This window comes from Nicotiana sylvestris, chromosome 7 (genome assembly GCF_000393655.2).
Source record: "Nicotiana sylvestris chromosome 7, ASM39365v2, whole genome shotgun sequence".
In the NCBI taxonomy this organism is placed as follows: Eukaryota; Viridiplantae; Streptophyta; class Magnoliopsida; order Solanales; family Solanaceae; genus Nicotiana; species Nicotiana sylvestris.
Genome location: NC_091063.1, coordinates 2,158,514 through 2,170,799, shown reverse-complemented (window position 1 = coordinate 2,170,799; position 12,286 = coordinate 2,158,514). Strand labels below are relative to the sequence as shown.

At 41.0% G+C, this 12,286-nt stretch overlaps 1 protein-coding gene across 1 annotated transcript; it reads left to right on the top strand.

Moving 5' to 3' along the window:
- Positions 1-4,465: 4,465 nt before the first annotated feature.
- LOC138872525 (uncharacterized) lies at positions 4,466-12,002 on the top strand. Its single transcript, XM_070150692.1, has 3 exons — positions 4,466-4,567; positions 5,701-6,577; positions 11,899-12,002. Exons 1-3 carry the CDS (start codon positions 4,466-4,468, stop codon positions 12,000-12,002), a joined length of 1,083 nt encoding a protein of 360 aa, XP_070006793.1.
- The last annotated feature ends 284 nt before the right edge of the window (positions 12,003-12,286 follow it).

The following is a 12,286-nucleotide window of genomic DNA, read 5'->3' as shown; positions in this document are numbered from 1 at the left end:
TAATATTACCTTCCTAAATTCGAGTGTGCATTTCATGTGGCCCAAATCAAAATCTTAAAACGTTGACTAAAATGTGTCTAAGATTGCGGGTGCATTTCATGTGGCGCGATCTAAAGGCACGTTTTAAATGACGTTCAATCTTCTTAAAAATTGAATAAAAGTGGTTAAAGTTAAAATGCACATAGGTTCAAAAGTGTTTTTAAAATCAGATAGTTAAGCCAAAAATAACAGTTGAGCGACCGTGCTAGAACCACGGAATTCGGGAATGCCTAACACTTTCTCCCGGATTAATAGAATTCCTTACCTGGATTTCTGGTTCGCGGACTGTTGAATAGAGTCACCCTTTCCTCGATTCGGGATTCAACCGGTGACTTGGGACACCATAAATCTCCCAAGTGGCGACTATGAATCTTTTAATAATAATCCTGTTTCGATTGTCCTTTAATTGGAAAAACTCCCTTGTACACACCCTTCTCAGGGTGTAGGTAAAAGGAGGTGTGACAACAAGCTGCGCAAAAGAGTTTGAGAGTGTGAAGCTGAGCATATGGCACAACATAAGGCCGATATGGAAATGATAAATGAGTGGAAAGAGAGAGCTGTTAAATCTAGTGAAAGGCTGGAATATCTGGAGTACAGTTTAATGGAATTGGAAGGGAAGATAAAAAAGAGAGTCACTGACTGCCAGAACGCTGAAGGAAACGAAGGAGGGCATTTGGCAGGGGCATTCTTACTGTTGAACCTGCGCGAGCTGGGAGAGCTGATCGACAATAGCATCTGGTCTGGAGAGGGTCCTTCTGGGACCAAGTAGATTAGATTTACTTGCTTTTCTTTTAAATGTAGTAAGGCCAAGTGCCATTAGTAACATTATTTAGTGTCGTTTTGGGTCGTTTATTTTTACATTAATGAAATGAGGCAATTATTGGCACTAAATTTGTCCAAATCCATTTGTCACTAGGCCTACCTCGGGCACAACGGGGCTCCTAAATTAGGACAACGAATTTACATTCTCGCAATAGGTATTTAAATATTGCAAACATTTTAGAACCCTTACTGACTTGTTTACCTTTTATTTTCTTTATTCTTTATTCCCATCCCCTAAGGTTGGTTCGCACATACTAGCATCATCAACGTATCACACCAGATCTAGAGTCCCTCCACCACCTCCTCCAAGTAATACAAAGAGCAAAGGGAAAACTAAAATGAATGACTTAAGTGGTATTCGAAAGGAAAATGCAGAGAATGCAGAAACTTTAGATGGTCGGAGTACTCCAGCACCAAATGATTTGGTTTTACGGTTGGAACAAAAGATACTAGAGCTACAGGGAGAACTTGAGCAGGTCTACAACTTAGAAAACCTATCCCTCACCCTGAATGTCCCCGATGTCCAACCAACAAAACACCAAAAACCCAGCACCTCCCCAAAATACATTAAAGTAACATCCACAAAACCCTCCTACACCACATTAATATGCAACTCCACCTCAAAATCTCAATCCCTTAACAATACCAACTCCACCACAACACCATCATTAACTAATCTAGTACCCACCAACCGCTACTTATCACACTCCCCAAAATACACCACAACCCATTCCCGATCCTCAAAACTCAACCAATGACCACTACTACACCTGGGTTCCTGGCACTTACAAAAACAACCCTATATATGTGGAAATCGTACCTCACTCTACTCAACCAACCTCCTATACACCAGAATTTGCTGAGAAGGACATGCTCATCAAGAACATGGCTGAGGAACTCAAGAAATTGACAAGTCAGGTTCAGGGTGTCGAAAGAGGCAAAGGGATAGAAGGTTTGAATTATGAAGACCTATGCATTTAGCCGGATGTAGAACTGCTAGAGGGTTACAAACCTCCCAAGTTCGAGATGTTTGACGGTATAGGTGATCCCAGGGTTCATCTAAAGACCTACTGTGACAAACTTGTCGGAGTCAGAAATGATGAAAAAATCCAGATGAAGCTTTTTATGAGAAGTGTTATAGGAGATGCTTTGTCTTGGTACATCAGCCAGGATCCTACGAAATGGTCCAACTGGGTGAGTATGGCATCTGATTTCATGGACCGATTCAGGTTCAACACAAAAAATGCACCAGATATTTTCTACATTCAGAACCTTAAGAAGAAGCCCACCAAGACTTTCCGCGAGTATGCTACTCGTTGGAGGTCAGAAGCGGCCTAAGTCAGGCCAGCTTTGGACGAGGAACATATGAACAAATTCTTCGTCAGAGCACATGATCCGCAATACTATAAAAAGTTGATGGTTATTGAAACCCATAAATTCTTAAATATCATCAAACTTGGTGAAAGGATCAAAGAGGCATCAAAAGCGGGATGGTAACAAACTTTGAGGCACTACAGGCCACAAACAAAGCATTACAATCAGGCGGCATATCGAAAAATAAAGACGTCGAGGCAATAATGGTGGCTTAGGGCCCAAAATTTCCACTCACATACCAAACATCTCCACTTACATACCAAACACCTCCACCCACATACCAAGCGCCTTTATCTACATATCAATCCTCATCTCATAAATATTCCCAACCAGCCACTGTCTATCACACCTATAAATCCCAACCATCTCATTTTCAGTCACCTCCAACTCGCCAAAATTACCCCAAGACCATGGCCCAATTTTGACCGCAAACCACCCAGACAATACACCGCTATTGCTGAACCCATCAACTAGTTGTACTGGTTATGTCACTCATATTCCTGTTGTGGCAGTAGAGAACCTATCCCAATGGGTCAACCCAAACAAAACCTGTGCATACCATTCCGGTATGAAGGGGCACACCATTGACGAGTGTCGAACACTGAAAGATAAAATCCAGACACTGATTGACAACAAGGTCATACAGGCAAAAGAAGTTGCACCTAATGTCCACAATAATCCTCTCCCAGATCATAAGGGTGGTGGAATACATGTGATAGAGATAGATGAAGAATGGGGTCCTGAGGGGTCAATCGGTATTTGAGAAGGCGATGACTTCAAACCCGCAGTCACACTTTCTCCTATTGTAGTACAGACTCAGTCACCAGTCGAGATTGATGTAGCTGCATCGATTCCATTTGAGGTAGAGGTAGCTCCACCTGCGGCCACCCCTGTTCCATTTGAAGTAGAAGTGGCCGCACCTTTCACAGTAACGATATCAACCATACCTCATTTCGATTCAAAAGCAATACCCTGGGATTACGTTGTCGAAGCTAGGCAAAAAGGAAAGGAAAAGATGGAAGAATCCGATGCTGCACAAGGAATGACTAGGACCGGAAGAATCTATACACCTGAACACTTGGGAGGACCAAGTAAGGATGCTACTACCAAGCAGCCTGTAATTGAAATAGGACCAGATGACCTTTGGAGGAAAGTACAGGCAAGGGAATACTTCGTCATTGATTATTTGAACAAAACTCCAGCTCAGATATCCATCCTATCACTGTTGCAAAATTTAGAGGCGCACAAGAATGCTTTGATGAAGGTGTTAAGTGAAGTTTACGTACCCAACAATATCACCTACGGAGAGATGGCCAACATGGTAGGGCGGGTGCTGGAAAGTCATAAGATAATCTTCCACGAGGATGAACTATCGCCTGAAGGGTTGAATCATAACTGAGCATTGCATATCACGGTACAATTTGAAGAGAAATTCATTGCCAGAGTTGTGATCGATGGAGGTTCAAGCCTTAACATTTTTCCGTTGGATACTCTGAAAAGATTGGGCGAAGGTTTCCATGAAATACGGGCAGGAAACATGAACGTGAAAGCCTTTGATGGGTCTCAAAGGGCCACGATCGGGGAGATTAATCTTTGTCTGCATATGGGGCCAACTTGGTTCGACGTTGAATTCCAAGTGCATGACATATTAGCTTCATACAATCTTGTGTTGGGCCGACCTTGGATACACGTTGGGGTTGTGGCTTCCACACTAAACTAGGCTGTGAAGTTCGAATGGAACCATTAGGAGGTGATCATTCACGGGGATGGGAGTAACCCCATTTACACCAGTCAAACCATCCTGGTTATCGGGAATAGAAGAAGGCTAGGAGGGGAAACTTATCATCACATCGAACATGTCAATGCCATTGAGAAAGACAAACAGTGGAGTAACAAAATAGAAAGCATACTAGCATGGTTTGGGTATGAACCCGACAAAGATCTTGGATGAAGAACTTTGAGGAGAAGAAGATGAAACACTTGAGGAGATTGTCAGAGAGATTGAGAACTTTGAGAATAAACCTAAGTCCAATCTGGACGAAACTGAAGTAGTAAATTTGGGAGACGCCGAAACCGTCAAGGAGACTCGCATAAGCATTCACTTATCACTGATAGAGAAGGAGGAGTGCATTCATTTCTTGAAGGAGTATGAGGATATCTTGCATGGTCATATGATGACATGACCGGTTTGAGCACATCCATAGTGGCTTAAAAGTTCCCTACCAATCCAATGTGTCCGCCAGTGAAGCAGAAACTCAGAAAGTTCAAACCAGATATGAGCTTGAAAATCAAGGAGGAAGTTACTAAGCAGATCAAAGCCAAAGTTCTCAGGGTGGTCGAGTACCCAACCTGGACCAAACCTGGTTAGCCAGCATTGTGCCAGTTCTGAAGAAAGATGGGAAAGTCAGGGTATGTGTTGACTATAGATACTTAAATAGAGCAAGTCCCAAGGACGACTTCCCACTGCCAATCATACACATCCTAATCGACAATTTCGCCAAGCATGAGCTCCAATTCTTCGTAGATTACTTCGCGGCTTATCACCAAATTTGGATGGATGAAGAAGACACAGAAAAAATAGCTTTTATTACACCATGGGGGGTGTAATACTACAAGATGATGCCATTTGGTCTAAAGAATGCTGGGGATACTTACATGAGATCCATGACAACCATCTTCCATGATATGATACACAAAGAAATAGAGGTGTATGTTGACGACGTCATTATCAAATTCAAGAGGGTCGCAGATCACATAGCGGACTTGAGAAGGTTCTTTGACAGGTTAAGAAGGTACAACTTAAAACTGAACCCCAATAAATGTGCATTCGGGGTTCCCGCAGGAAAGTTATTGGGATTCATTGTCAGTCGTCGGGTAATTGAGTTGGACCCATCCAAAGTTAAGGCTATTCAAGAGTTACCGCCACCAAAGAGCAAGAAGGATGTGATGAGCTTCCTGGGACGTCTCAACTATATCAGTCGCGTCATAGCATAGTTTATAGTTATATGTGAACCCATCTTCAAAATGCTGAAGAAAGATGCTGAAACAAGTTGGACCGAAAATTGTCAGAAGGCTTTCGACAAAATCAAGGAATACTTGTCCACACCGCCAGTCTTGGTCCCACCAGAACCTTGGAGACCTTTGCTACTCTACCTTGCAGTGCTAGATGGAGCCTTCGGCTACGTTCTTAGGCAGTATGATGAGACAGGGCGAAAGGAGCAAGCCATATACTACTTGAGTAAGAAGTTCACACCTTATGAAGCACGATATTCTTTGTTGGAATGCACTTGCTGCGCTTTGACCTAGACAGCTCAGAAATTGAGGCATTACTTCTGTGCCTACATAATATACCTCATATCAAGGATAGATCCCTTGAAATATATCTTTCATAAACCCATGCCCACTGGCAAGCTGGCTAAGTGGCAAATCCTATTGAGCGAATTCGACATTATTTATGTGACTTAGAAAGCAGTCAAGGGACATGAACTGGCAGATCATTTTGCTGAGAATCCCGTGGAAGGAGAATACGAACCCCTGAAAATGTATTTTTCCGATAAAGAAGTATCATTCGTAGAAGAAGACATTACTGAAGCTTACGACGGTTGGAGGATGTTCTTTGATGAAGCTGCGAACTTCAAAGGAGTGGGCATTGGAGCAGTTCTGGTATCAGAAATATGTCAATATTATCCGGTATCTGCCAAACTCAGATTTCCCAGCACCAACAATATGGCAAAATATGAAGCCTACATACTAAGGCTCAACATGACAATCGACATAAATATTCAGGAGCTACTGGTAATCGATGATTCAGATCTTCTTGTGCACCAGGTACAAGGAGAATGGGCCACCAAGAATTCCAAGATATTGTCGTATTTACACCATGTACATGAATTGAGAAAGAGGTTCACGAAAATAGAGTTTCGGCATGTGCCCAGAATTCAGAATGAGTTTGTCGATGCATTGGCCACCCTGTCATCCATGATACAGCATTCCGACAAGAACTTTATCGATCCCATCCCAGTAAAAATCCATAGTCAGCCGGCGTATTGTGCCCATGTTGAAGAAGAAACAGATAGGAAGCCTTGGTTTCACGATATCAAAGAATATTTGGCAAAAGGAGAATATCTGAAGCATGCGAACCATACTCAGAAACGCACACTCCGGAGGCTATCCAATCATTTCTTCCATATCGGAGGAAACTTGTATAGAAGAACTCCAGATTTGGGATTGCTAAGATATGTCGACACAAAAGAGGCTTCTAAGCTACTTGAGGAGATACATGCTGGGATTTGCAGCCCGCATATGAATGGTTTTGTCTTGGCCAAGAAGATACTTAGGGCCGGTTATTTTTGGATGACCATGGAGACAGATTGCGTCTAGTATGTCCGAAAATGCTACCAATGTCAAGTACATGCCGCTATGATAAAAGTGCCACCAAATGAGCTCAATGCCACAAGCTTACCTTGGTCATTCGCCGCCTAGGGAATGGATGTCATCGGTTTGATCGAGCCCACTGCTTCAAATGGGCACAGGTTTATTCTAGTAGCCATTGACTACTTCACAAAATGGGTAGAGGCTGCGTCCTACAAAGCTTTAACCAAGAAAGTCATCACAGACTTTGTCAAGGATCGTATTGTCTGCCGATTCGGAGTTCCCGAGTCCATTATTACTGATAATGCCGCCAATCTCAACAGTGATCTGATGAAAGCCATATGTGAAACTTTCAAAATCAAGCACAAGAATTCCACAGCCTATAGACCTCAGAAAAATGGAGTCGTAGAAGCCGCAAACAAAAACATCAAGAAGATACTAAGGAAGATAGTAAAAAACCCTAAACAATGGCACGAAAAGCTGCCCTTTTGTTGGGATACCGCACTACAGTTCACACATTAATCGGGGCAACTTCCTACATGTTGGTTTATGGTACCGAAGCTGTCATCCCAGCTGAGGTAGAGGTTCCTTCTTTAAGAATCATACAGAAAGCCGAACTCAGCAATGCAGAATGGATAAGGAGCCGCTATGATCAATTGGCCCTTATAGATGGAAAAATAATGAACGCAGTATGTCACGTCTAGCTTTATCAGAACAGAATGTCCATAGCTTTTAACAAAAGGGTCAAACCAAGGCAGTTTGCACCAGGACAGTTGGTACTGAAGAAGATCTTCCCACATCAAGAGGAAGCCAAAGGGAAATTCTCTCCCAACTGTAAGGTCCCTACATGGTTCACAGGGTGCTAACAGGAGAAGCACTTATACTTGCAGAAATGGATGGAGAAGTGTGGCCAAAACCAATCAATTCAGACGCAATCAAGAGATACTATGCTTAGACTATTTACATTTCTTTATCATATGTAATTGAACTACGCTTGACTTGATTTCCGTTTAAGAGAGGATACGTACGCAGCCCTGTGGGTTCGGTCATATCATAATAAAATTTCCATTTCCCCCCAGAACCAGAAACTGGGGCAGAATTTTGAGGAGGACCCTCAAAATTCCAGAGCAAGTCCAGCCAACGCCATTGCATGCCAGAAAGTTAGAAATTGGTTAAGAAACTGGGGCAGAATTTTGAGAAGTATTCTCAAAATTCCGAAGAAGGTTCAACAAGTTTTGTCACTCGCAAACAGCCGAAGGATCATCTACAAACTAGGGCAGAATTTTTAGGAGGACCCTCAAAATTCTAACATGAGAAAGCTGCAATGTCTCTGAAATGTGTTACAGTCACTAGTTTGTCTAAAACTACTTGATATTTCACTATGTTTTCTAAAATAACTCTACTTTCATCAATAATTGCATATTTTCGAAAACTCTATTTCTATAACAGCCAGGTGTTACCCAGGAAAACTCAAACAAGGCATTCGAAACGGAGGAGCAAGGCCAGCCAAGACACGAAGCAACCTCCTTTATAAAACTTACAATTTTTCTTTGAGTGCAGGTACATCTGACGTAACAGTAGCATTCGTAAATATATACACACAGCAAAATCTATAGCAATCGGGCCGCTAGACACCGAACAGATCTCCAGCTAAGAAATATTCTACTCTTATTTGCTACATGTTCTTTGCATGGGACTAAACCCTGTCCCGTATCTTGCATGAGACTAAGCTCTATCTCCATCTGCACGGGGCTAAGCCCTGCCTCTATTTTTCATAAGGCTAAGCTCTGCCTTCCATTTGCATAGGACTAAGCCCTGTCCCGATTCTCGCATGAGGCTAAGCCCTGCCCCCATTTGCATAAGGCTAAGCCATGCCTCCATTTTGCATAAGCTAAGCTCCGCCTTCCATTTGCATGGGACTAATCCATGTCCCGAATTTGGCATGAGGCTAAGCCCTGCCTCTATTTTGCATAAGGCTAAGCTCTACCTTCCATTTGCATGGGACTAAGCCCTGTCCCGAATCTTGCATGAGGCTAAGCCCTGCCTCCATTTTGCATAAGGCTAAGCTTTGCCTTCCATTTACATGGGACTAAGCCCTATCCCGAATCTCGCATGAGGCTAAGCCCTGCCTCTATTTTGCATAAGGCTAAGCACTACCTTCCATTTGCATGGGACTAAGCCTTGTCCTGCATCTTGCATGAGGTTAAGCCCTGCCTCTATTTTGCATAAGGCTAAGCACTGCCTTCCATTCGTATGGGACTAAGCCCTGTCCTAAATCTTGCATGAGACTAAGCTCTGTATCCACCTGCATGAGGCTAAGCCCTGCCTCCATATCTGCATAAGGCTAAGATCTGCCTTCCATTTGCATAGGACTAAGCCTTGTCCCGCATCTTACATGAGACTAAGCTATGTCTCTGATTTTGCACGAGGCTAAGCCCTGCCTCCATTTTGTATAAGACTAAGCACTGCCTTCTCTCTACACGAGACCAATATCTATCTCCATCTGCATGAGACCAAGCCCTGCCTCCATATTCGCATAAGTCTAAGCATTGCCTTCTCATGGGACTAAACATTGTCCCTCCTTGCATAAATGTTGCTCTATTCCGACACTATCTATTTGTTCCTCTTCCGGGCTAAGCCCTGCCCTCAACCTCACAAGACTAAGCCTTATCTTATTGATTTTAGCATCATATTATTACATCTCATGGGCTGAAATATCGCCAACTTGTCCAAAGATATCATTGTCTAAAGGCATCATCCTCATAGTTAGAAGACACCATGCCATGGCCTGAGGATATCTCAAATTTGCATATCATTATTCGAAGGAGTCATGGTTCGGAGGCACCATTTTCATGGCCCGAGAACATCATTTCATATCCTACGAATCCCTCATTGAACAAATCATGGCCCAGGACATCATGGTCTAAGAACGTTATCCTCAACCGTCCGAAGATAATCTTTCATGGTCCAAAGGGAATTTGCATCATCTATATATTCACATGCATTTTTTTTAATGTTTTGCAGGTATTACAGGAGGTAACCGTTCTCCATGCAGGAGCAGCCTTCGCTTCGGTTTCCGCTCATACCATTTTCACTTCGCCATTCATAACCAATTCTCATCAGTTACCCATCCTACCTCGTGATATCCAGCTATCTGCCCTATAATACATCTGATACACTCCAGACCCATAATCATAACTCTATCAGACATTACCCCCCCCCCCCCACACAAAAGAAACTTTGTTAAAATTGGCTACCATTCCTATAACAACTCCATCGGCTTCATTCACCGGTGGATCCAGAACTACAAATGGCCTGATTCCTGTAAAACCAGGGATATGTAAGCAACTCAAAGACCAGGGTTCGGCCTATATTTTCCAAAAATGCCCGTTCGGTCAAAATTGGCCATCAATTCTTTACCCGAAAATTCTTTCATCCTTCCCTAGTAAAGAGGGACAGTTGTTGGTACCCAATTTTTCCCTATAATGCTTTTTAAATGCATATATATCTTCAAAACTATGCATTATCATCAATTGAAATTTTTTCATAATTTCTATATTTTTTTAATTAATTTATCCTAGTATTTTATTTGTATAAATAATTACAAAATTGTATTACAAATGACTTTATAGCACTTCATGACTTAATATTGCTATTTATAGTCATATTAAGTTCAAATTATTTCACAAAGGGCCAGATTTATACTTTTTGGTTACAATTGCAACAACTTTACAATTATAGCTCATGCATACCTTACTGCATTATTTTACTAGAAATTTATCTATTATATTTTTAAAATATTAAATAATTGTTTTGAAAAGTATTTAGGCATGAAATTTATTTTTTATAATTTATTAAATATTTTTTCAAATTATTTTTATCAATTAAATGGGTATTTATCAAATGACTCCTTTAAAATCAGACCCCTAATTCAATTCAATTAAACCCAGCCCAATTTAAACTATACCCATAACCTAGTCCTTAACTCGACCCATCCAAAGAATCAATCCTGGCCGTCGATCTTAGAAGATCAACGGTCCAGGATTGATCTTCCATTTTTAATTCAACCAAACCCCCCTAACCCGGCTTATTTGTCACGCCCGACGCCCTTGAATCCCTTGTCTCCCTCTTCTCTCAGAGACTCGCCCAAACCCTAGTGTCGTCACCTAAAATCTACCCCAAATCCCTTCGATTCCTACCTATTCCATGAGATTCCATAGTGGTTTGAGGCACCTACCGGCTTCTTACCTCTCCTGGTTCTTTGACCCTATTGTTGAATGAAGGGATCTTAAAAAATCCAACTCAGATTTGGTTCAAATACCGTTCAAAGGTCTACCTATGGCCATTATCATTTTGTGAGTGTTGTTTTCTTCCTATTTTCAGTACGAATCTATGACTTTGGACCAAGTCTCTTTCACCTATGTTATTTTCAAAACCCTAATCTCATGACTAATTGGGTCTGTTTAGATCTTTGTAGATTTGAAACGTTCTGAACATTATTTGGTATTTTCTTCGGAAAAACTTCCTATTTTCCTTATCATTATTCAATTTCAGTGACTTCCCAGAACTAGGGTTCATCCTAAGTTCTCTTCTAATGATTTTTTCTTAATTTTCAAGTGTTAAACCTGATTATTCCTTTGCTGATTGGGCCGATTTTTGTGTATATGCTTAAACCCTAAGTACTTCTGTTTATGGCACTAGTTTTTTCAATTTTTCTTCCGTTATGTGTTTATTTCTGTCAATTAATTATCTTGGATGATTTTATTAGGGATTTGAATCATATTTTCTCGTTCAAATCAGTACTTCTTTGTGATTTGCATGTTTGCCTTATTCGTGACTTTAATTAGTACTATTTTCCTTAATTAAACTATTATTCTGATTCAGAAGTTTTATATGGTATAATTGATTCTCTTACCTTATTTGAGCCCTAATTTGTACCATTGATTGACTCTCCCTATTCTAAAGGGTCTTTCTCGGATTTTTCTGTATGATTTGATTGGTTAAATCCCCAATTAACTGGTTGATTTATTCGATTACCCTTGTTTTATGAACTGACATATCCTTACCTTACTTGTTCTTACCTTACTAAGTGCTATATATACTCTCATTCTAGTTCTCCTAGGGATGAACAGTAGTTTAGAATACACACACATACATTCAAACTCTCTCTTCTTTCTTTGCTATTTGTACTAACTGTGGGTCTAGCCGGCTGAAAGCAAAGACTAGATAGTGGAATTGCATATGTTTTTCACATTCTGCATTTTCTTCTTTAACTGGTATGTCTCTGGTTAGATTTTGAAACTCAACTCAATGTGTTCCATGTCTATACACCTATGCTTGTTCTTGTACTAGTTATTCAATTTGTTTCTCTGTTTGCTATTATTAAGCATGTTTAAATTCTGCCTTATGTGTAATCATCATATCTGACTTCATTTAGTTATTTGATATTTGTCCAGCATGTTTACTTAGTTCCCTTACCCCCTCCCTTTAATTGGTGTGACTATGTTAGTTACTTATTTTTACATTGCATTCAATTGGTCCTGATTGTGTCCAATTCTGTTCAAAACATTTTTGTCTTCAACATGATTTTGCTACATTCTTTCTCTATGTCTTAATTGTCTATTACCATGACCAACTTGTTCAGTAGACTCCTAGTTGTTCTGTACATTTGTTGTATCAA